This window comes from Sapajus apella, unplaced genomic scaffold, assembly GCF_009761245.1.
Source record: "Sapajus apella isolate SASKATOON/1434 unplaced genomic scaffold, GSC_monkey_1.0 scaffold141, whole genome shotgun sequence".
NCBI classification, from domain to species: Eukaryota; Metazoa; Chordata; class Mammalia; order Primates; family Cebidae; genus Sapajus; species Sapajus apella.
In genome coordinates, this window is record NW_022437081.1 from 1,296,648 (window position 1) to 1,322,712 (window position 26,065).

At 41.8% G+C, this 26,065-nt stretch overlaps 1 protein-coding gene across 8 annotated transcripts in view; it reads right to left on the bottom strand.

Moving 5' to 3' along the window:
* Positions 1–26,065, bottom strand: part of ARHGEF6 (Rac/Cdc42 guanine nucleotide exchange factor 6) — a 111,722-nt gene that overhangs the window by 73,685 nt on the left and 11,972 nt on the right. For 6 of the 8 annotated variants that reach the window (XM_032264049.1, XM_032264048.1, XM_032264047.1 and 3 more), the window contains exons 3-5: positions 4,516–4,600; positions 2,248–2,372; positions 649–850 (exon numbers count right to left, since the gene is read on the bottom strand). In XM_032264049.1, coding sequence (XP_032119940.1) covers positions 649–850; positions 2,248–2,372; positions 4,516–4,600 — 412 coding nt within the window. Of the gene's footprint in view, positions 1–648; positions 851–2,247; positions 2,373–4,515; positions 4,601–23,442; positions 24,120–26,065 lie in introns of those variants that run through there. The other 2 variants (XM_032264050.1, XM_032264051.1) reach the window with 2 other exon arrangements.

Here is a 26,065-nt window from a genome sequence, read left to right on the forward strand (position 1 = left end):
GAAGGAAGGAAGGAAGGAAGGAAGGAAGGAAGGAAGGAAGGAAGGAAGGAAGGAGGGAAGGAAAGAAAGAGAGGACACTACTGAAGAGCAATTCAATTTTATTCTCTGACTATTGTTACGAAAAAAGTTAAACAGCTAGCAGTATGCAGTGAGTTTCTGGCAATCTTGTTCACAATCAAAGTGGCCAGACAGCTTCCTGTAGCCCTATCATTATTATCTCTCATGTCTGAGGCATTTAGTCTTAGGTCTGCTTACAGGGCTTAGGGCTAAAAAAAGGAAGTTAGCACATGGCCTCTCTTATTATTGCATTCTGCCAAGATAAGTTTTAGAGTGGTGAGGACTATGTACTATATTACATGGGCTAGAATTAGTAGACATAAAGGGATACAGTTAAGGTGGACCAGTTGTCTGAGCTTTGAATTCCTTTGCTTTTTTTATTTTTCTGCTGCCTTAATGTAATCTAAATACAACTTTGTTTCAAAATATGTAATCACAGATTTTTCCCAGTTCTGTTCTAGTCTTATTTTTGGCATACACATACAAGTATAAACAGTTTCTGCTAACCAATTAGAACTACACAATTTTCAGTAAGAATACCAAGAAAGTACAAGAGTCGCAATCGAAAAGGCTTTTAAAAACTTCACTTACCACTGGATTTAATTTCGCGGACGTAATTACTAGGGAACCAGCCTGTTCTCCCATTTAATGTGCCTTCCCACCAGCCTCCTTCTTCAACTCGAGTGACGTAAATGATGTCCCCCTTACAAACTGACAGTTCATCCTCATTAGTCTGCTTAAAGTTGAATCTTGCTTTTACTATCAACTGATGACTTCCATTTTCCGTCATCTCCTAGAGAAACAAAAGCCACACCAGATTAAGCACTCATCTAAATGAGGCAGGGGTAGAAATGGTATGGGTTTAGGCAAATAAAGTGGGGTAAGCCAAGATAAAACCCCAGATCCATCTCAGTCCTGAGTTTTCAACTTAGGAGTCGATGAATGGGTCTCAGAGGGATTAGTAAATCCCTCAAAACAGTACGTAAACTTTTGCATTTGGGAGAATGTGTATTTTGAAGTGGTCATAGCTTTCATTTTTCTCTCCACACCCCTCCCCATTATCTAAAGATATCTATTTAACTGAGCCAGGTAACAAAGCAGAGAGATAAGCTATTCCACCCTGCCTCTACTAAACACACAAACAGTCCACATAATTCTATGACCAAGATGTACTAACCTACCCTCCATAAAATCTGCCTCCCACCTCCTAATTACAAAAGATATCTTAATTTGGCTAAGACTAATTTATGTGCAAAGATCAAATACCCCATAGTTGCCTAAATCAGAAATTCTTTTTTCCATTTTTTTATTTTTATACATTTAGTGGGTACAAGTGCAGTTTTATTACATGGGTATATTAAGTCAGGAATTCTTCATGTGTCATGTATAAACCGGACTTGCTTTTTGAGGGTCACAGACCCCTTTGAGAATCTGATAAGCACAACAGATCTTTGTCCAAATGAGTTCATACACATGGGCTTTTGTGTACAATTTGAGAGGGTACCAGGGGTGTAGAGCCATAGTGTTCATCAGCCTTTCAAAGGGATCTGTGATCTCGAAGAGGTTAAGAACCACATATTCAAGTGCTTTGGAAGTAATAGGTCATGATACTGCAAGTGGGTGGCTTTTGACAAGAAATAAAGGTTTCACCCAAAAGCAGAAGATGAGGCATTTCCTACCCCAAAAAAGTTTCCAATAAGACCAAGTGCAAAGGCAACCGGGAGATCCCAATATAGTTCATCATAGGCTGATATTTAAAATCAGGTCTTCCTCATTAGGAATGGAAAAAGAAAAATAAAAATGACAATAATGAGGATACCAATCAATATTTATTGATTGCCTATTATGTGTCAGGAACTGTTTAGTACTAATAAAACAAAGGATAGGGAAAATAACTGGCATCAGAAAGTAGCCATAATAACTTCTATTTGCATAGTATTCTCAGTTAAATGACATGCCTAATTCTCATAAGGGGCAGAGCTTGAGCTTCAATCAGGATTTTTGCCCCACCACATGCCTTTGATTTGTTCCTTCGGGCCAGCCTGAATTGGTGCTCAGTTTATAATTAGTTTTCTCAGTGATGCCCAAAACAAACCGGATGGCTGTCTCACCACATATGGAGATGCAACTAGGATATCAATCTAATTTTATGGATTTTAAAACAGACGGAGAATTGGGGACTATACTTACCACTGTCTTTGACTGCCTTTGCAGCCCTGAAGCTGTGCTAGAAACTGCTCCCTGTGGGTTTGTCTGAGAAGTATTAGCAGCAGTAAGAGAAGAGGAACGTCCACATGGTCTTTCTGATAGCTGATCTGTGAAAAGAAGAAAAGGCATGTTAAAGGAACCACTCAGGTCAGAAAAACATGTACCACATAACATTATTTTTCACGGGATATTATCAGACACATCCTGGCTATAATTCTAGCTGTTATCATTATGAACATGCCAAGTGTATTTCAGTCCCCCTTCCCTTTTTGTTGGCCAACTTCCTGTTCTTAACCTTACTGGCCATCGTGCTCCAGTAGAATGAAAAACAGCGACAGAACCACATTTTCTCTTAACCCATTTCCCTTCAACTCTTCCCTCCTGAACCAGTTGCAACAGTATGCCCTGTTATCCAAGGCAGAACTATATTGGGTACCAAACAGCTGTTTGTGGCTCTTATTACTTTGAAATATTTCAAATTTCTCTCTTTGTTTTTTGGCCCATAACTCAGTGGCTCATTTCTTACACGTAACAATATGTGTGGCATATATAATGTAAAATCTCCCTGATGTGCGTGGGGTGGGGTGGAGAATGAGAGGGAGAGAGATGTGTTTGGGAAAGATGCAGTCTTGACACTAGAATAATTTTTTTTAACAATCAGATTCAAGAGTCTTCTCTTCCTTGAAACCTTGTGAAATTTGACCAGGCCAGAGCTGAGCTGGATGTTTTCAGTTTGTTGAGAGTATACAAAAGAGAGGAGCTGGCTTTTTGACAAATTTAAATAAGGGTTCTTTTCCTCTCCATTTATTTTTAAAAGATATAAACTGCAAAAGTCTAAAGCCCAAACATTCCCTAGGCGACAAGCTCAGTATCCAAGTAATTTCCTTGATGCTGTGGGTTTTAACTTTCACCTCCTTGTATTTTATAAATATCTGTGGCAAGGGAAGAGACTGTAAAACTTGCTAGGAGAGTTTGGCAAAGGAACGTATAATTTGTGTGGAATAATGTTAGAATTACACGATCCTCCCTGACTAGAACTGGATAGTTGTCATGTGTGTTAAATATAGTTACTTGAATTAGCTGTACTTTCAGCTATATGCCTTGCAATAGCTCAAAAGCATTTTCTTTTTCCAAATAGCAAAAGAACAACTTTGGAAAAGTATTTTTACATGTATTGCTATTATATACAGCTCTTTTGACTAAAACTATAATTACTTGATAGCTTCCTAGATGTTCCAACCTATTTGGCACTTGATTATATTGTCTGCTCTTGTCCTCTAATTGTTTCATGTGAGTAAGTTGAGACTCCTTAAATAGACAGTACTTTTCTCAAAGGCAGGGACCATAGCTTTGACATTTTTTGTAGCACCTGGGGGTGCTGGGCACACAGCCTCTTGACTCTCCAACAGTTTGAGCAACAAGCCTCGTGCTTGGGCGTAAGGGCTCTGCAGTGAGTTAGATGTGGGTCTGAATCCCAACTCAGCCACTAACTTTCTAGTTGGGCAACCGCAGGCCTGACTTTCCTTATCTGTAATATGGACTTAATAATATTAATACCTACCCCCAGTGTTGTTTCAAAGACTGAATGAGATCACCTGTGGCTCTTATGACAGCCTAGATCCAGGGCAAGAGCTCAAAGAATTTTAAGTATGATTATTACTACCCAGCTGTTGGTAAAATATCACAGAAGGAGTGAAGTTACAGTCTAAGTGTATCATCATTTTCTTCATATTTACTAGCACTTATATTTAATAGCTCTAGTGTGGTGAGTGTTAAACATTTAAATAAAAGATACTATTTTCACTCCCTATGAACCCAGGATTTCATTTTTGGTGCAAGGCTACTGAGGGGTTCCTTTAAGCGGACAAAGGCACACGGAAAACAATGAGAAAAATCTGTTTCTAATAGGGAAAGGGAAGTGACGGCTGTATTTTGTAAACTCCATGAAAAAGGGAACTGGTCTTGCTTTTTCTTTCCTGTTTTGTTAAACTCAGTTGGCTATTCAAGAGCCTTGAATGAAATAGTGTCTTGGTTCTTATCATTATATTAAGATCTATGATAGGTATGTTTTAAATCCTAAGCCATGAAAAAATTCAAGCATTTGACATTTGTTGGGGCTGTATTTGGGAGAAGCAAGGGGAAAATTTGCATCAGGAGAACAATTCTGACCAGAGTTGGCTCCTAGGTTAATCAGAAACACATGGACCCAAAAATGTCACCCAGAACACTTGAATCACAAGCCTGGCTTACCTTCTGTTGCTTTGTTGACAGCTAAAAGAGTACTCAGAACCTTGGAGAAATTGACCCCTGAATAAAGGTCATCAGGATCAAATACCTATGAGAAAGGAAAATTGAAACTGTAAGACACTACAAGTATTCAACTCAACAAACAAAACTATCAAAATGCCACTTCCTCTAGCTCTCCAGAAAAAAAAAAAAAGTATAAAAGCCAAGAGGCAAACCTCCCTATACCTTTGGGAGAAATGAGAGCGGCAGCTGAGCCGCCTAATGACATGTGGCGGGCCATCAGTGAGTCAGAGCAAAGCAGTAATGGGAAATGAGAGCCAATCTGAGAAGGCAGCACCCACCAGGAAATGAACAGCACATACTCAGTCCCACTCTTCTGACCTGAATGTATCAATAGTTTCAGCCCAATTACAGGAAGCTCATATGCATGGGTTGCAATTAATGCCCATCACCTACAGAATATCCTCAACAGTCCACAAATAAGGAGGTGGAGCCTTTTTGACATGCTTGCATCTGTACAGTTTATTAGCTATACTCACTTGAGTCACTGTCAGAAGTGCCTTTTTCTCTGCTTTCCTTCCTCCTTGCTGCCACCCGCTGCATCCCAGCTGCCGAGGATCCCAATTCCGTGTTGCCCAGACTTTCTCCCCAGGTTTGCCTCTTGCTCCTAGCCTCAGTTCTCAGTTTCTGCTGCTTGAGCCTCCCCCTCTCAGCTCATCATGAATTCGAGAATTTGCCTGTCTGGGCCTGTGGACTCTTCCTGGCTTTAGATGACGTTTCCAGATACGACCTCTGGCCTGTCTAATACTACTCAACTCTCGGCAAAAACACATTAAATAAATACATTTCGCTTTGCCAGTCAACTGTCAATCTGATATGCTATTGTTCCCGGTGAAGATACCAATCAGGTGTTCTTGTTTTCAATACAATTTAACTGTTACCTTTGAAATGTAGTCAGTGTGTTAAAATGTATTGAGTCTCAAAGATGTATATTTGAAATTAGAAGTATTCTCATGTACAGGGACAATCTATTAATTTGCCTGCCAACAATGTAAATATGCTTATCTGTAGGTAACCAGATGCCTACCTTCTGGTTGGAAATGCCCTTTCTAAAAACATTTTGTTCCAGGATGTCTAGAAGTATTTTGAAGAAAACAGATTGCATCATTTTTTTCCCCAAATGGGGTGATGGAAATAAAATGTACCTTTTCATATGAGACATGATTGGTAATGGACCTAGGATTCTGAAGGGTCTGTCTTCCCATTAGGTAGAGCCATTTGTTCCATTTTTAATCTGCATATTTTCTGGGACCCAAATCAAGACAAATTTCTATCTTTTTGGTACATGTTCTTGAAAACCTATAATCTGTTTTTAGAATGAAAATATATAATAGCAATTTTTCACATTTTAGGGGGTCAATAAAGATACATGCAAATGCAAACCTACACAAGTCTACCTATTCTAGGATTCGCTGCTTTATTCATTTAATTCATGAATGTTTTACATTCAAAGTTAAAATGAGCAAAAAGCCCAGTTGCATCTAAAAATGAGACATTAATATATTTCTGGTAAAAGAGTAATGTTAATATTACTAAAGAGTTAAACAGCAACATAATCCAAATATATCTCTGAATACTACAATATAAAATACAAAGTTTTCCAGAAATACATTGACAAGAGCTCTGTTTTAGTTTGTTAAAGCCTGGGTGAACAAGAGGCAATAGACTACAGAGAGTATCTAGTATCTGAGGGGACTCCAGACTTACTGAGTCTCCCTTACAACTGATCGACTGGGAAAATGTTAGTGACATGTATGCCAAAATAGTAGCAAAGCAAAAAAAATCACTTGTTTTTAGCCCATCAGTCCTAATGGGAGTGTGCCTGTGGATACATGTTTTGGGTGGGTGTGGTAGAGATGAGTAGATCTAAAACAATAAGCAGAAGTTAAATATTAGCAGAATACGGCATGAGAGCAAAAGTTGTGATAAAAACCTCTCCCTCTGCTTTTAGTTGTTCCTTATCCAGGGTTACTAAATGCCTGTACATGGCAACACTGATATTATTCATTTGTACAGGTACTTTGCTGATTTTGAAAATAAATAAACTGATCAAAAAACGAAATATGCAAAAACAAGAGTCACTGCATCTGCTTGAAGGAAACTTCCTGAACAGTGCCTGGTTCTCTTTTGAGAAAACCCCAATATAGTCAAGTTTAGCCAAGGATACTATTCTTCTTACTGAAAGCCTATTCTAAGGCACTAGAAACTACGCAGGAAGGAGTTGGAAGAAGCCTCTGGGAACTGCTAGAGAAGACAACGCCTAAGCATTATTATTTCAGAGCAGCTGGAGAATCAGATACAACCATAAACACCCTCCACCACGCTATACCCTTCTAAGCTCCAAATTGAACAATATTGAAAATTCCACCCAAGATCTTTCTTCCATGCACTTCAGATAGCTCCCTTATGAAAATGGAAATATTATCTGGAGGGATCACAACATTTTCAGCCACTATCAACCATTTATACTTAGTGAAAATGAGAAGTGTGAAACCAAGTTTAGAGATGATGATGTGGAGAAAGACTAAGGGCTCTAGTCTCCAAATAGAAGAAAGCAAAGGAGAATTCCGAAATGTAGAGAGGATGTGACAAGAGCAAGGAAAGGTAGATTACAGTCCACTTTACTAGGACTAATCTCACTCATTTTATACATCCAAAATAGAGGACCAACTCTCCTTTCTGTCTGCAAAGCACTGGAACCTGTTAAAAAGGAAATGTAAATTTGCACATTTATGCTATATGTAATTTTCCAAAGTCATTTTCAGTGAAATTTTTCAAAGTCAAAGTCAAATCATGGCAAAGTCATGATGACAGTCATCTTCTAGTACTCCATGCAAGCCTCACTAGCCTGTTCAGTGTCTCTGGTTTGTGAATGAGTCCCCCCAGATTAGCTGAACTTTCTTTATACCTATTTTGGTGCACAAAAAAGCCAGTTAGTTCCAGTTGAATCCGTAAAGGTCAGATGAACAGCAGGATTCCCTCTCTCCATTCATCTTACCACTACTGTGACTCAGACAAGAAAAAAGTACTACTTCTTACATTACTGCTAGATGATGTCAAGGTATCATTCCTGCAATCAGATGATGCAAGATTCAAATCTAGCAATAGAAACATTTACTCTAAGCAATAGGACAGAGAGGAATTAACTTTATTAAAGATTTTTAAGTATTTATGTATAGCCAACCTAAGTTGCATTCCTACATCAGTAGAGAAATCAGACATTTAAATTTTAAATGTTTCCTCATAGCTGTTTATTCTAGATATCCACAATGACAGCAAAACCTATTTGCAAAGCACTAAACAGCAGGTGTTAATTGTGAATTACTGGAGATCTGCCAGTATAAACTGCAAGAAGTTAATATTTCTAGCATTACAAATAAAACCTTTTGGAGTAGTTCTCAGTTTCAACATGTATGCTATTTAATGACACTTTCCCTAAACTGGAAAAAGCAAGGAAGCATATGAGAAGAAACTTTCCCAACTCCCTATTCCATTCCCTCATTTATCTTAGAGCTACTATATACTGATTTACTGAGCACCTGCTATGTTCCTGGCACCAAGTTTGGACATTACATACATATTGCTATGGTCTGAATGTTTGTGTCCTTCCCAAAATCATATGTTGAAACCTAATTACCAGTATAATGATATTTGGAGGTGGTGGTATTTAGAGGTGATTAGATCATGAGGGCATAGCTCTCATGAATGGGATTATTGACTTTATCCAAGAGGCCCCAGAAAGCTACCTTGTCCCTTCCACCATGCAAGGATGTAGAGAGAAGGTACATGAATGGGGAAGCAGGCCCTCACCGGGACACCAAATATGCCTTGAACTTGGATTTCCAGCCTCCAGAACTATGAGAAATACATACCTGTTGTTTATAAGCTACTTGGTTTATGGCATTTTGTTCTGGTGGTCTGAACAGCAGACTAAGATACAATGTATTTTTTTATTTGCATTTGATTCTCCCTGCAAGCTCATGATTTCAGTACAGTTATTTTCCCCATTCCACGGATAAATAAACTAAGACTCAACAGTGGTTAAGTCACAGGGAAGGAAAATGATGGAGCCAATAAAGATACAGAAGAAAGTGCCCTGAGGGGCTCTGTAGCCCTGCATGCGTGCTTTGTGTTTCCATGAGACACAGAGAAAAAATGAAAAAGCAAAGGCCGGGCACGGTGGCTCACGCCTGTAATCCTAGCACTTTGGAAGGCCGAGGTGGGTGGATCACCTGAGGTCAGGAGTTCAAGACCAGCTTGGCCATCACGGTGAAACCCCATCTTTAAAAAAGTAATAATAAAAATAAAAAATAAAAATAAAAATAAATGAAAAAGCAATCTGTAAGTTTGTATACAAAAAGAAATCCTTTGCTTTGGTCAATACAAGTAGCATCTGTGTCATCTGCATCAAGTTTGTTACAGCCTCTAAAATGATTAAAATAACTAATCACAGCAAAGAGAAATCTTCTATATTACAAGACTGTCTCTGCAGGGGCCTTGCCTAATTCCTGTGCTGTCCTTCCCATTTCAAGGGTCAACCTTCACCACCCAGGAGGCACTTGGCCGCATTTGCCAGAAAAGGGGAAAAGCTGCACTAAGCTCCTCCTATTTATTGAACCAGGTCTGCCTCATGAGCCATGATCCATATTTGTGAGGTGCTAGTCTGGTATGAATCCAGCTCGTGATTACAGAACCAGCTAAATCATCTGGGCACGTGCAATGACACCTGGCCTCCTGATTTTCTTCACATCATGCTCTAATTACCTGAGTTAACCAGTCACAGCAGTGTAGCCACATCTTGGCTAAGAAAAGAAGACATACCCTATCCTGGTTCAGATAGGATAACTGGTCATTTTTAATGTGGTTTCAGTAACACCCAATCATCTTCTATTTAAAGGTAATTTAAGGTTGGGGATGACTATAATAGGCTCCATTATTCAAGAGTTAAAAGTCTGATCAAGTGAAAAGCAAGTGATTCAGTGGGACCACAAGGACATATAGCTTATATTTTAAGCCCGTTTTTTCTTTAAGATTCCTAATAGGAACATTCCTGCTCTTCCTTGTTCTTGTTGCTCTTGTTGAACAAAATCTTTTTTTTTTTTTATTGTACTTTAGGTTCTGGGATACATGTGCAGATCATGGAGGATTGTTGCATAGGTACATACATGGCAAGGTGGTTTGCTGCCTCCATCCCCCTGTCACCTATATCTGGCATTTCTCAAAACCTTAAATTAACTTAGCTCATCTTGAATCACATTCTCTAATTCTCACAGCTGAGCACACTGCCTCTGTTAACCCCTGAACTTTGGCGGAAATGTCATTACACAGTGCAACAGAGCAAGCAAATCTGAGCTGCTTAGTCATATTTCACTGGGTGGTACCGCTCCTGGCTCTGTGAATGTGATCTGGGATGCATGCACATAGCTCCTACTAAAAGCAGTCACAACGTCAGCAACAAATAATGCTCTTAGCTCAGAAGTTGGATTCATTGCCCAATGCTATTCTACTTACTAGAATATAGTGGATGGCATTTGTACTCTGCCTGGTTTTAAATAATAGCTGTTCCTATGATACAGACAAATCCTGCTCTCAACTCTTATTTCCTTCCTTTCTCTCCAAGATCTAACTTGTGCCTGTAGCTGAAACAACATACAGTGTATTGGAAAGAGCACTGATGTGAGAGTCAAAAGACTTTGACTCCAATCTCAGCTTTGTTACTGCTGAGCAGTTGTGAAGACCTTAGGAAAACAACACTACTTTTCTGAGGCTCCATTTTCCATCTGGAAAGTGTCTTTGAGCAAAGGAGCTCAGTGAGAGGTCTTGTGGTCCATCACCTGAATAGGAGCTTTCAAAGGCAGCATCTTGGCTGGGTCCCCAAGGCCCATAATCTGGTCTTCAGTTCTCAAGGCTCTTGAGAATGGACTCACACTAGCCAAGCTCACAAAAGGCCAGTGCATAAACCAAAAGGCTAATTTCTTAATTTTTACTAAAAATAAATGAAGCACTAAGAAGACTAAATGCTCCCATTTTGTGGCCAGAGCACTCCCAACAGAGAAATCACTATGGTAAGCTAAATTATAATCAAAAATGTATTGAGTACTACAAAATCAGAGCAAAGAGAGTCTATGATATTGCAGCCTAACATGATTATAACCTGTTTACAAGCTGATTTTTCAAAATGTCATTTTTAAATGACCTATTTATAAATTCTAGCTTTATCTTGCTGCCACTGCATCATGGCATTTGGACTGATCATTGACAGCTTTAACTCTATGTTTTCTTTTTGGCTCTGTGGATTTCTATAAAGTTACTTTACATAACTAATGTGGCCTCCTGGATTACTCAAACCTCATAAGAATCCAGAACCAGGAAGTTCAGCTCAGATCTGAGCTTGCTCCCTCACTCTCCATTTAAAAGTCATCAAATCTCATTCCTGATGGCTACCTCAGCATCACCATAGGACTCCCATTCTTCCTTGTTAGCACTCCTATAGGGAAGAACCCCTTTCTCTGTAAGACACATTTATCTTTAGTTGGGTATTAAGTGTTCAGGAAAGAGGGGAATGAATGAGGAACAATATAGGCATCTTAGTGGGGGTCAGTCACAGGATTAAAAAAAGGGAGAGCAAAAGAGAACAACTGATGGCCGGGTGCAATAGCTCATGCCTGTAATTCCAAAAGCTTGGGAGGCCGAGGCAGGTGGATCACTTGAGTCCAGGAGTTTGAGACCAGCCTGGCCAACGTAGTGAAACCCCGTCTCTTCTAAAAATACAAAAATTAGCCAGGTGTGGTGGTGGGCACCTATAATCCTTGCTACTCGAGAGGCTGGGGTAGGAGAATGGCTTGAACCCAGGAGGCAGAGGTTGCAGTGAGCCGAGATCATGCCACTGCACTCCTGGGCAACAGAGAGAGCCTCCGTCCAAAGAGAGAGAGAGAGAGAGAAACAACTGGTTGAGAATGATCTCACTAAAAAGAGAGTAGGCATGAAGGAAAGGGAAAGATGAAATCTCTCTCCTCAATAGCGCTTGCCAAGCTTAGGACAGGAAGCAGGAGGCCTAGACTCAGCTGCCTCACAGTCAGCCAGCCATTGTGGCTTGGTCTGCTCCGGCCCCTCCTCCTGTGCTCCTGTCACCAGAGCCTTTGCAGAAGCCACACTGCTTGCCAGATTTGCAGGGTGGGGTGGATGGGTGATCCCTCAGCTGCTGGAGCATCTGTGTGCCAGATCTGAGGGTGTCTTCCCCAGTGCCCCCACCCCCACCCCTTCAGAAACGGGGACTGACTCTCTAGTGTTCCAAATTGGAATGCGGAACACATTTTCCCAGAGACAGCATCACACCTGCCACTTAGTCTCTGTGAGTTCTATAGTTCAGCCACATTAAGTATTCAACAGGCTGTTGTGGGCCAGCCAGAAAAATAATCACCATGTAGAGCCTTGTTTCTATGGGAAAATGTTTTCTGTGTCCCTAACAATCACTTAAAAATGAACTTTTGGAAAATAATTTGTTTTTATATTGAAGAGTGGCCAGGCATGTGTTCCCAAATCAATGTCCAACATCGTTTATGCTTTTTCCTTGTCCCATTCATATAAAAGATGAACAAACGCCCTAAACATTCAGGGTACTATTTATTTTAGAATGCTTCATGATGAGAGAATCAAGGTAAATATATGAAGTCTATGAAAATATTCTCGGAAATTTCAGTAGTCAGCAATTCCTCTGTGCCTAACAATCCAGGCAGTTAGAGAGGAGCCTCACCTATGAAGAGAGGGTTCCCTCAACCCCTGCTTTCCTAGCAGCTACTAAGATTTAGGGTAGGAGCCCCAGATCCTACCAGAATGTACAGCACAGGCTGATGGTAAATAGCCACACACAGACTAGGGAGAAACGAGGGCCATGAAACAAAAGAGCCACTGCTATATGCTTTCAGCAGCAGCCCTTCTGCTAGTATCACCTGTTGCTATCCATAATGTCCTCACTGACTTACCTTCATGTTTCTTTTTTTCCAAACAGCTACAGCTTTACAGTCTGTAGAGATGTTGTACCTTTAAGCTCTCAGTGGTCTATTAGCCCAATATTCTTTATTCATTATGCAGGTGTTGGAATCAGTCCTGAATTTCTGATTAAAAGGTAGGCTCTTTGAAGTCCACATTCCCCCACAGCCCCGGTCCCAATATTCAACATATATGAAATACTTGATAAATAACCATTCATTGGTTGATTAACATGATGCTCTGTCAGAGAGACTTAAAGATAAATTATGCCTAGAACGTAAGCCCCATGATGCCAATTTTTTTTTTCACTTCTGGATCCTCAGTGTTTAGATGAGCGCCTGTCACATAGTAGGCACTCAATAGATATATGGTTAATTAATGACAGTTTAGATGTTCTCATCAATAGATGATTAGTCATAATTGAAGAAAAAGCATTGCAGAAAGTATAATAAACTCAGAAAGAGATATCACTTAGGGAAGAAAAAACAATCTCCACGCAATTTTCCAGGAAACATGTATCATCTAAAATTAGATGTACCTGTGCTCATCAGCAAAATTAAGCCCTGTGACCATGTGGTGACCAAGGTGCTTCAAACTCTATAGTTGTTAATTTTTTAAGTTGTATGCTGAGTGTGGGCAACATCCGCAATTGCTTGCCTGTCCCAGGTAATAGAAATTCTTCTAAATGCCATCACAAAGTACCATGACCTCTCATTACAGAGAAGAGAAGCTGCAAAGAGCCGTGGGATTTTACTGCTTTACTGAAATTGGTTATAAACTGTTTTTGTCATAAAATTGAATAAATGGCAAACACTACAAGCCACCTTCTCCTGTTCATGCCCATGCTCTAAAACCAGCTCCAACTCACAGCCAGAGCACAATGGGACATGGCAAAGCAACTCGCCAGCAGCAAGAAGGGGTAACGTGTAATTGGAAAGACTACAATTCACATGCCCCAAATCCTCCTCACAGTAGCTAAACACGGAGGAAAGGATGCGATGCCAAGCTTATTATTATTTTCTCTCTTTACTTAGAGATTACCTTCAGTCATTCACTTGGCAAAGACTTTGGCTCTTCCTGTTTATATATCTGTGTGATTCACTTTTTCAAAAGTATGTCATTTTCAGAGACACTCATCAATGCCTAACAGACGTCAATTAATTAATGAATCCTGCTCCAACATATTCCAGACAGGATTTGCACCTAGGAAACAATCTAAACACTGTTAGGTGGGCATTCAGGAGCTCAGATCTCTGAGGCATCAGAAATGGTGCTTTTAGTTAGCACTCATGTCTCTCAAAACACAGCAGAGTCATCCAACAAAAAGCCTAATACAACCCAAGATCAAGTCCACCCTCTTCAAACTGACATTCAAATTTCTTCTCAAGGCCAGGTGCAGTGGTTCATGTCTGTAGTCCCAGCACTTTGGGAGGCTGAGGCAGGCTGATCACTTGAAGTCAGGAGTTCAAGACGAACTTGATCAACATGGTGAAACTCTTGTCTCTACTAAAAATACAAAAATTAGACTGGTGTGGTGGCACACGCCTGTAATCCCAGCTAGTGGGGAGGCTAAGGCAGGAGAATCGCTTGAACCTGCGAAGCAGAGGCTGCAGTGAGCTGAGATCGCACCACTAACCTGGGCGATCTAGCCTCTTGCACTCTAGCCTAGGTGACAGAGCAAGATGCCATCTCAAAAAATAATAATAAATAAATTTAAAGTAATTTATTCTCAAGCATCTCTAAGATGGACCTAGTAGGCCCATTGTTACTCCCCATCATCTCCTTATATGCCCCAGAATCTTCTTTCTTCACTGTGCGTCTCTCTGACATTTATACTACTCCTTCAGAAAGTTCCCACAACCATCTGAATGCCAGCTATCCTTCAGGGCCCATCCCGAATCACTCCCTTCCATGGTGTTTTCCCCAAACACTAAGTCTCAGTACACAACAGGCTTCCTGATTTCTGAATTTCTCTTGCGTTTAGGCTCTAGATTCTGGAACCACTAACTTGGACACCTAACCATACACTGCTATATGCTGTTAAATTTCACTCTTTCACACATACATGTTACCTCTGTCCAATAGGCAGGAACCCACAGTGCCAGGCATGGTGCTCATTTTACAGACATTGAACAAGTTCTTGCTACATGTCAGTCTCCTCTCCCATCTAAAATTCAAACAAGTATTTTTTCCACCACAAGCACCTGCCCTTTGGGCATACCTTTCCCAGAAGAGAGGAAGAAAAGGCCATTTTTTTTCTAGCAGAATTTGATAAATCAAGGCTCATATATTTTCTATCACCTGGTAAAAATAAATTCTTTTTTTGAGGAATATGATTGAGAGAAGTGAAGAATGCTGGCAACGCATTTACCTCACCAAAAAGGAGTGAAGTTACTGCCTGGGATCACTTTGGAGAAAGTAACAGTTAGAGAATCCTCACATGCAGAGCTCACACCTTGAAAGCCCAGTGAAGGCAAGAGAATTTCCGTCATATGAGAAATAAGGAGTAGCCTGGAGACTGGAAAGACAGAAAAAGGCTTCCATACGACATCACAGGAGCTAGTATCTCACACTTTCAATTTTCTTTTTTTCTTAATTTTTAAGAAACTTGAAACAAGTACTCTAGCTTGGCATAAAGTAACACTATGTTAGGGGAAACCCAGCTTTCTTTTTATTCTCATTTTTACCCACTGAAGAGTCATTTTTATGAATAAAAGTCAACTCCTGCCTATCTACATGTAGACTCTTAAATACGCAAGCTGTCTAAAATGAAATTTTAAAAGTTCACTTCCATTCAAATACCCATTCCTTATCCATTCAATAAACATTTATTGAACACCTGATGTTCAGGCAGTAATACATAAATTTGTTTTAAGATGAGAAATAAAAAAAACACTATATAAAATCTGGTAAATGAAGTCACCCACAGGTACACTAACCCTAACACCATTTTCTATTCTGTTGTCTCTACTTGAAGGTGATTTTTTAATCTCGAATCAAGATTTGCCCTAATATACAACACACTGCCAAATACCAGTCCTTCTTTAGATAATGCAAAATGGTTATACAAACAGTGCAAATGCTTATTTCCACTATCACAATGTATATTCTCACAAAAAAATTGTTAAATTTTTGTTAGTAAAAGACTGCAGTCTCCTAATTTGCATACGTTTCTCAGAAATTATTAGTACATATCTCTGTTTTGCTGGAGACCTCCACATCAAGAACATACAAATTAGTGTTCAAGCTTGCTTTACAGGCAGGGCTTTTCATAAACGATGCTTGACACCTTAAAGATGGCTCTTAAGGCTGGCATGGTGGCTCACACCTGTAATTCCAACACTTTGGGAGGCCAAGGTGGGGCAGATCACTTGAGATCAGGAGTTCGAGACCAGCCTGGCCTACATAGTGAAACCCCGTCTCCACTAAGAATACAAAATTAGCTGGGCATGGTGGTGCGTGCCTGTAATCCCAGCTACTGGGGAGGCTGAGGCAGGAGACTCGCTTGAACCCAGGAGGCGGAGATTGCAGTGAGCCGAGATCGCACCATTGCACTCCAGCCTGGGCAACAGAGCGAGACTCTGTCTAAAAAAAAAATTTAAAAATGCCTCTTAAAATAATGTCTGTGCTTCCAAGGAGTAGGGAAACATCTTTGTTATTGTCGAGGCTGAGACAAGTCTTTAGTAACAGTCTCACTTGCTGCTTCGCAAACTGCTGCATTTTATCGCACTTTATTTCCTTCTTTTCCCTGTTGCCCTATTCAGTCCCTCAATTGACATGTGTGATCTCTGGAATAATATCCAAGTCCCCAAGAAAGTATAAAGCTTGGATTTTACTCGATTTGCCTAAGTAGAAGTTAATTAGGAAGGTAAATCTTCTGCCAGAAGTCTAATAGAAATGATGTGTGACTCTATGCTGGTTTGGATGATCCACATCTCTGACCCCATACATTTTTTTGTGTGATAAGGTCCAGTTTGCCAGGGTATGACGAAGCCTGGATCTAATCGGACAGATGTCTAGTGTCATAGGTCTTTTGTCCAGCTGATAGCAGAGGAAGTGGCATTGCCAATGTTGAAATGCAGCTTCTGGACTAAGTGAACATACACCACCCCCTCTAAAAAGCTGGTAAGCGAGAGCCCTAAGAAACTGGCAAGTGCCTTCACACTCCTTCATTTGCAATTCAAAGGCCAGACCCTGCATTTCCTCTTGGTACTAACCCCAAATGTCATCACCAATCATTCTGCATACCTTCTGCTGTGCGGGCAACTTTGCATCACGTCTCAGACTGACCCTTGAGGGCCACCTCAATGATAACAATAAGACCAAATTAGAATGAGGCTGGAGTAGGGGAGAGCGGCCAAGACTGTGGTTTTAGTAAAGAGGTATATTGTGCTCTGTTGTCCCCAGAAACAGCCTGGATTACAGTCAACATTAAAACTAAATTAGAGTGAGTTAGATTTAAAACAAGATAATTTATACCTCCAGTCAGGAAGATTCTAACAATTGATCAATTTTCTAACAAAATGCATTCCTTTCGGTATATATTTAGTACGCTCACCCCAATTCAGAAACAATGCCTTTCCTTTTTAGATATTACATACTGTGTTTTTTAAATAGAAGCCATTGATTTTGATTTTTCCCCTCAACTATGCCCAATTCATCAGGCTTATTGCTTATTTCCTGAAGGCAAGGGAGGGAGGTTTTTGGCAATCATCACCAAAAATAAAAGACCATTTATTGCATTGTTTAATTTAACTGAAACGATCATCTTGCTTTGGGATGTGTTTTTAAATTTCAAGGTATTTTAATTAAAAAATAAATATGCTTGTTTTAAAAGACAAAAATTAAACTTGTTCATCCAGGTAAACATGAACAACTGAAAAGAGTCTTTCTCAGATTTTTCTAGTTTATGCATAGACTAGAAAAGAATGAAAAGATCTGATTTTTCAATACCCAGAGGAATCCATCCAAACAGTTTCTATTATTAGAACACAAAATGGTAGCTCAAGAAGTTACTGTGGTTAACAACTGAATAATTCATAGTCTCTGAAGAATTCAGTTGCTTTGTTTTCTCCAGTTCCTCTTTACAACTGGATCCCCAAATATATTTCTAGTCATGAGCTGTTATAAAGGAAACCATATACAAATTGTTTTCAGCAGTTAAAAATTGCCCATGCTAAGCATTGAGAACAACAGCAAGACAATAAGCTGGGGAAAGAACAAGAACTCCTACAAGCAGTTCCTAAAACTCTTCAAATTGCATGTATATTGCCTGAAACTGTAGCTTAGAATTCTAATCCCTGTTCCATGGATATCACTGGGCTGCAATATCACGGAATTTAAACTGTCTTTATGTAGCCTTCCAAATAAAATATGAAAACAAATTAAATATAGTATCAAAATTATTTTAAACACATTTCAACATGCTGTAATCTAAATTATTTTCTAGGATGAAAAGCACAGAGGCTTTTAAACTCAGAAACAAAAACACTTTAATAGTGAGTGAAAGATGCTAATAATGTTGAAGGATTAATTTCTGCTGGTAAGCATTGAAAACAGAGGCCAAGTCTGACATCACTATTCATCTAAGACATCCAGAAATATTCAACTTTGTTTTGTCTTCCAGAGATGTGCTAAGTATTAGAAAATATGTGAGGATTTTACCTTTGACTTTATTTTTAAAAACATTTTCCCGAAAACAGGCAGTCTCTGCCAAATAGAACATAGAACTGAGACAAGATGGCTGGATTTTTTTTTCCTGTTTCAAGTTTTATCCCTGTCTAAATTTCAGATGCAACTAGTAAAACCTCATAACCCTTGCAGAGCCCACAGTTTACCCTTCCAATATATATATATATATTTTTTGAGACAGAGTCTCACTCTGTTGCCCAGGCTGGAATTGCACGATGTCCGCTCACTGCAACCTCCACCTTCTGGGTTCAAGCGATTCTCCCACCTCAGCCTCCCGAGTGGCTGAAATTACAGGCACCCGCCATCATGCCTGGCTAATTTTGGCATTTTTGTGGAGATGGGATTTCACCATGTTGGCCTGTCTGCTCTTAACTCCTGACCTCAGGTTATCCCCCCACTTCGGCCTCCCAAAGTGCTAGGATTATAGGCGTGAGCCACTGTGTCTGGCCTACCTTTCCAATTTTTTTAAATGTTAAGACTTCAAAAGAATATCTTGCTAAAAATCAGGGACTCACTTCTTAAACAGAGTTAGCTTAACATAACTGAACTAAGTGAACTTTTAAAAAATAATGCAATGTTGTTTATTTAATATACCCCAGAACACTGATCTACTGGGATATATTAAAATTCCAATTAGGAACTAGCTGTTACTGAGAGTCCACTCACTGCCAAGGACCATGCTAAGTGCTTTACTTACTTTCTTTCATTTAACCCTAAGAAGAGGCATATGCTGTTTTTTTTAGTTGCAGTCTCTCTGTCACCCAGGCTGGAGTGCAGTGGCACGATCTTGGCTCACTGCAACCTCTACCACCCAAGTTCAAGTGATTCTCCTGCCTCAGCCTCCCAAGTAGCTGCAATTATAGGCTCTGGCCACCACGCCTGGCTAATTTTTGTATTTTTAATAGATACGGGGTTTCACCATGTTGGCAGGCTGGTCTTGAATTCCCAACCTCAAGGGATATGCCTGCCTCAGCCTCCCAAATGCTAATATTGTAAGCATGAGCCACCGTGCCCAGCCAGAAGCTTGTACTTAGTAAGTGGTATGGCTACTACGTCCTAGGAGGTTGGCATATACCTAATAAATGGCCAACCGGTCAGTCCAAGTCCAAAGCTCAAGCTCTTAATCCCTGCACTGGTATACTACTTCTCAAGAAAAAAAAGGCTGCCCTGACCAGGAATCAAACCCAGATCAAGGCAGGAAAAAGAACATATTCTACCAACTAGACCACACAGCATGCCTGACACCACACCAAAAATCCCCAGAGAGTTATGTGTTTGGGGGTCTGCTTTTTATAGTTTTTCTGTCTCCTTTGCTGACATGCTGTTTATTTCAGTTCTTCCATGTCACACACAGATATATAGACGTTCTGCCATTGCCAGTGCACCTAATCTAGAGCAGCCCCTCACTTCCCTTTATCACAACTTTCTATTTAGATGCTATTTTCCAGTTTACAATGTGCTTTCACATACCTCCCCTCATCTCATTTAATCTGCTATTTCTAATCGGTTTCAGGGTGAGCAACCAGATTACCCATAATGCTAACATGCTGAGATAAGTAAAAGCAATTAGGCTCCGAGCGTGGGCCTGAGGCAGTGTCCTATGAATAAAGTACATAATTCTTAGTGCAAAGATGTGATGTCTTTTTTGCAGCCCAGATATTCTCTGAGTACTCAGTCCTTCATCTAACAAACGCTCCCTAAGCACTTGCTCTATGCCGTGTTCTGTACTGGGTGCTAGGGTTATAAATATGATTAGGGCCAGGCATCGTGGCTCACGCCTATAACTGTAGCACTTTGGGAGGCCAAGGCAGGTGGAACACTTGAGGTCAGGAGTTCAAGACCAGCTTGGCCAACAGGGTGACAAAAATTAGCTGCGCATGGTGGTATGCACCTGTAATCCCAGCTAGACTCTGTCTCAAAATTAATTAATTAATTAATTAATTAAAATAAAGATGATCAGATTCCAGTTCCTACCTTTGAAAACTTCTGAGGCTAGCAGATGTGTTCACGAATAAACCAAAGCAAGGGTGGACGAACAGTGTAAAGGTAACTTGACACAAGGGACTCTGAGAAAATGGGTGTAAGCTGCCCAGTTTCACTGAGAAGACTGTCTAAAAGATTCCAGGCTGAGAAGAAAGCTGGGATCTCCTTTTGTATGGTTCTCAGCTTAGTAGTAGACACGGGAGGTCACTAGGTTGCTGAACTCTGGATAAACCAGGGAAATGGTTCTCAACTCTGGATATACATTAGAAGCACTTGCAGAGCTTTCAAAAAAAATCACGAGGCTTGTCAGCTTTGGGAAACAGCTGGACAGTACCTACTAAAGCTGAACATGTGCAGACCCTACCACCTAGCAGTGCCACTGCAATGCATAACCCCAACAGAAATGTGTGTACATGTTCTCCGGGAGACACTCACAAGGATCTTCACAGCAGCATTGTTCACAGCAAACAAAAACTGAAAATAATGTAGATATCCATCAACAAGTGAGTAGAAAAACGAAACGAGGTATATCCATACAATGAAATATTACGCAACGAGGAAGAAAAATGAACCACTACTACCTGCAACAAATATAATGACTTGTACAAATATTATGCTGAGTGAAAGAAACCTTATACAAACCAGTACATACTGTATGAGTCCGCTCATATGGAGTACCAAACAGGCGGGGGCGGCCGGGAATCTACTAGGATAGTGGTGGATAGTCAGGATAGCAGTGACTGGGAAGGGGCACAAGGGTGGCTTCTGTTTCTTAATAAGGGTGCAGACCGTATGAGTATGTCAGTTTGTGAAGATTCACCAAACTATATATTTAGGATTTGCGCAGTTTCCTGAATGTAAATATAAAGGTGATTTAAGCATTTTTTTAAAAAGGAATACCAGCAGCTGGGTCTCATTGAGGACCAATTAACTCAGACCCCAATGATTTGTCTTTTTAAAAAGCATCCCAAGGGATTCCAATGTACAGCCATGTCTGAAAACAAAGGAGCTAGTTGTTCCTATATTTATCAATAGCTCTTTGGGGGCAACAGCCTAGCACAAGACAAAGGGAATGAGTTCTGGAGTCAGGTACATCAGTGATTACGTTCTGGTTCTGCTTTGCACTGGCAGTGTGAAGCATCAGTCTGGATCATCTCCAAACCCCAGTTTCCACCAGGGTATAATGGGTACAATGCCACCTACCTCCCAGGAGTATTGCAAGGGTTAAATATGATAATAGACTTAAAGCACCTAGCATCGTGCCTGGAACATAGGTGGTGCCTGAGAAATGGTAGATACTCAACTCCTGTTCCTCCTTAGCATCTATGATCCTAAGCACAATGACGAACAGATTGCTGTAAAGGAACAAAACTCATGGTCTCCAATTTCCTCTCCTGAATGAGTTTCTTTGTAAAGACTGAAGTAATATTATACTTGGACTAATGATGTCAAATGAATATCAGAAATTTCTGGGCCCTGGCCACTCACTGTATTCAGCACCTGCTATCCCTGAATGTGAGTGGAGAGGAGGCCAACTGTAGGTAAATACAAATCACAGACCATCCTTTGGAAAACTCTGCTCCTGTCCTCACCCCTAAGAACAGCACCAACCCTGCACAAGCAAAGACAAGGCCAAGACGTGCGTAGCCAAAAGGAATAGAAAAAATTAGTAGCTTGGAAGATGTAGTATCCATAAAATGTGCCAAAGAAAACACTTTCACATACAATGTCACATTTGAGTAAAAACAAATGAACAAAGAAAAAACCTAGGCTGAAAGCAGGACATGCAGGTTAGAGTTTTGATCCTATGAGTGATAAGCTGTATGACTTCGATCAACTAAACTTTTCTGTTTCTTTATCAAGTGAAAGTAATGCCATCTCTCCTACATCCTTTACAAGGGCACAGGGAGTTTCAGATAAGTAGAAGGCATTCAAAAAAATTAAGCACCGAAGAAATGCAATATGAAAATAGTAGCTGGAAATTTACTTTGTTCAAAACTCCAATCATCTGCCCCGGCACCCAGACTAAGACAGAACACTCCCTTGTTTTAACTGTTCTAAGCACACCCAAAGCGTACACCAGGCTGAAGCTGGCTTATGTAAGAAGGGACTGCAGCATTGCCTGGCATGTAGCATAATACTTTGCTGAAGAGAAATCCTTGGAAATGCCTCAGCTGAAGCACAAGGGCAGGCCCAGGCCTTACGTTTTGAAGAGAGGTGCTCTCAGTCACTAATGCCAGAACTGGCTGGAGCAAATGATGTCATCAGAGATCCTCTTACCGTGGTCAATGTCAAAATTAAGATAGGAAGTCCAAGGACAAACTATGAGTTTTCCAGGCAATATAAGTTAAAAAAAAAAAAAAAAAAAAAACAGTTTGGACCTTTGAATCTTGCCTTTAAAATTATTAATACTTTACAGAACATCAGCTGAAATTTATCCTATTTTGTCAGGTTTTTTTTCGTTTATGCAAAGCTTTTACTGACAAAAATATACATAGTTGCAGAAGAAAATATATTCATTTACTATATTTTTATTCCCGCTATACATTAAGAAAAGGGAAAAACATTATGTGAATTACCCCTATATCCAAAAACAGTAACAAATTAAAAATGAAAATATAAGACCTTTGAAGAGACAGAGATAAACTTGAGAGCTCTCCATTGTGGAGCTAAGAAACGAAATAGCTCAAATACCTGTTGGGTTCCTAAATGACTGGAAAATGAAAACTTGAAATTAACTACAGGCACTTTGGAACACCTTGTAGAACACAGGTCTTTTCCATCCACAAACCATTCCTGCAACAGATCACTGTATACTCAACGCAGAAAACATCCCCAAATGTACGGATGCTCCGGGTTGGGAGGGCATCAAATTAGTATTAAAAATGATACTGTTGACTCCTGCTCTGGTTCTGGGGGAAGGAAAGAATCCAGTCGGATGCAAATCTTGCGGCCAGAGATGGACAATTAGCCCCTAAGTTTGGCGCGTCCTCGCTCTGCGCCCTCGGCCCCCATCTCCCCCTTCCCGGCACCCTGGATCTCAGCGCACTGTGAGGCCCTGGCAGAGAACAGACCCCGCAGCTGGGGCTACGAGCCACGGCAGTGGGAAGGAAGGGCGGCTCCTCTTCAAAGGGGGTCCTTCAGCACCCACCCCCGGGCCCTCGCGCACTCCCCTTCCCCTGACCCTTTTGCCCCCAGGCAGGTCACCTGGCTCGGCCGCTGCCCGCCTGTCCTCCGGCTGCTCCCTCACTGCAGCCGCGCCGCCGCCGCCTCCTGGAAGCCGCTCGCCCTCCCGAGTCACGGGGCAGGCGAGCGGGCGGGCAAGCCTGTGTCAAGGCTGCGGGAACCGTTCAACCCAGCCGGAGCTGGGACCCTGCCCTGAGCGCGGCCGCCACCAGGGCGAAACTGGAGAGCTGGGCTAGGCTCGCCCCAGCGGGGAGGGGCGGCTGCAACTTTGCGCCTGGACGTGGGCGAGGAGGGGGCGCCAGTCTCCAAACTCTGTGCCGCTCCCGCAACCTCTCCAGTCCGGGGATTGTTTTTTAATCTAAAAGGAAGTCAGAGTCTTGTCCTCAAGTTCTTGTTGCCATAGCCGTGCCGCTCGGCGGGCGGAGGATGGCGGGGCCGAACTGGGGGTGCCGGAGGCGCGCCCCGCTGGGTGCGCTGGCTGCGAGCCGGGAGAGGGTGCACGGCGGCGACGGGAGGGGAGCGACTGCCCGGGGAGCCAGCCCACGAGGCTCCTCCAGACCACGCTCAGCTGCCCGTGCCGGTGCCCTCCCGCCCGCAGCCGGAGCTGGAGCGGAGCTGAAGGAGAGAAAGCGGCCTGGAGGCACTGGGCCAGCAGCGGGGAAGCAGTGACCCGGACCTGGATCGCAGAAGTAGGAACTGGAAGTGACAGCGGCGCAGGCAGAGCAGCAGCAGCAGCAGCAGCAACAGCAGCAACCCGGCTAGCTGTGGCAGCAGCAAAAGCCGCCGTGTAGCAGCAGCGGCCACACTGCGCATGCTGCTGCCGCCTGCCTCAGCCCCTACCCGAGGGCTGCCAGTGCCTGGCATGCTGCGAGTCACTGCCACAGCTTCGGGCGGGATCCCCAGACTCATGGACTAGCCCTTTCTGGTGGCCTGCTTCCTCCCTCACCCCTAGATGCAACTCAGAACCCCCAAACTCTATGATGAGCCGCTGAGACACCGAAGTGGAGAAGCGCTAGCTCTCCAGGGGCCCTTCACACACCACCCTTCCTCGAACTATCCTGGATGCCCTTCCCGGCCTCTCTGATAACAGGCCCCAAATCAAATAGTCTCTTTGGGAGAGAATGAAAACGTTCGTGATAGGTGGGAAATATTTAAAGCCTTACTCAAAGTCTAATTTTTACAGAAACACAATGCAGTCTTTAAAACATTAAGATGGCCAGACTCGTGGGTGACATTTAATGTAACTCTTGGAAATTACATTAAGCATGTCAGATTTGCACAACAGAAGAAAAGAACTTGCCAAAATCCTCTTCGGTCTTCTCACTAGCTCCAACTGAGCAGCTAAATACACAAAGCTTTGCCTAGCGGAAACTGATGGAAACGGGCCAGTTAAAAACAGACATTACAACCATTAGACATTACCCAACCCCTACTCTAGTCTCCTTATTTTAGAGATGACTCAACTGAGGCCTGGAAAAGGAGATCCTGACTTCACACAACTGGCAGGGTCAGGGCTTGAAGGAAGATCTGCTGATACCCATTCCAGCTACTGGTTAGTTGCTGGGCCTTCTGCCTAACTCTTCCCGGGAGGCACTGCACTGCTAGGTATTTAGCCTTGACTCATGATCATTAGTAGAGCTGCCTTACTTTCAGAACTGCTTCCCTGCAGAGCAGCCCCTGGGAAATGGCAAACCGTCCATCCCACAGGCCTCACTTTGGGGAGGGCACCCATGCTGTTCCAGCGACAAGGCAGATGGAGTGACTCAGGGAGACAGGAGGGAATGAGGGGGTGGGGGCAGAGAAAAAAAACACACTGCTACCAGCTGGTACTGGAAAGAAAGAAGTGGGGGAGAAAGAGAAAGGGAGGGAGAAAGAGTGAGTAAGAGAGGGAGTAAGAGAGGAGGAAGAGGAGGAAGGAGGAAGAAAGAAAGTGAAATAAATACTAATCGAACCTCATATACATTCAATGAAATCCTTCAATAATAAAATATGTTTTTAAAAAATAAACTTGGGCTGGGTGTGGTGGGTCATGACTGTAATCCCAGCACTTTTGGAGGCAGAGGCAGGTGGATTACTTGAGGTCAGGAGTTCGAGGCCAGCCTGGCCAGCACGGCAAAACCCTGTCTCTACTAAAAATAAAAAGCTTAGCCAGGCATGATGGTGGGCACCTGTAATCCCAGCTACTCTGGAGGCTGAGACACAAGAATTGCTTGAAACCAGGAGGCAGAGGCTGCAGGGAGCCTAGATCAGACCACTGCGCTCCAGTTGGGTGACAGAGCAAGACTCCATCTCAAAAACGAATAAAAATAAATGGCAATGTGTTGGTAGTAATAGTGGCAGAAAACAAAGGCAAATTACCTTCTGGGGATAAAGCAGGGGAAAGGCTTGGCTAAGAGGAAAACCATAGCTTTAGAGCTTTCAGAGACCAGTTGATCATGTAGTTGCAGCCAGGGCAATGCAATCAAAGCAGTTCTACCCAGGCCATTCTTGACTGATCAGAAGAACTGTAGGTGTCCCTAACTCCCACCAACTTCAGGGGCAACACAAAAGTAAAACTACCATTGCTAGAATTTGTGTTGTTGAAAGACATCAGTGACCCTCTACCTAGACATGAAGGTTCTTCCATATATTCTGGAAACTTTTC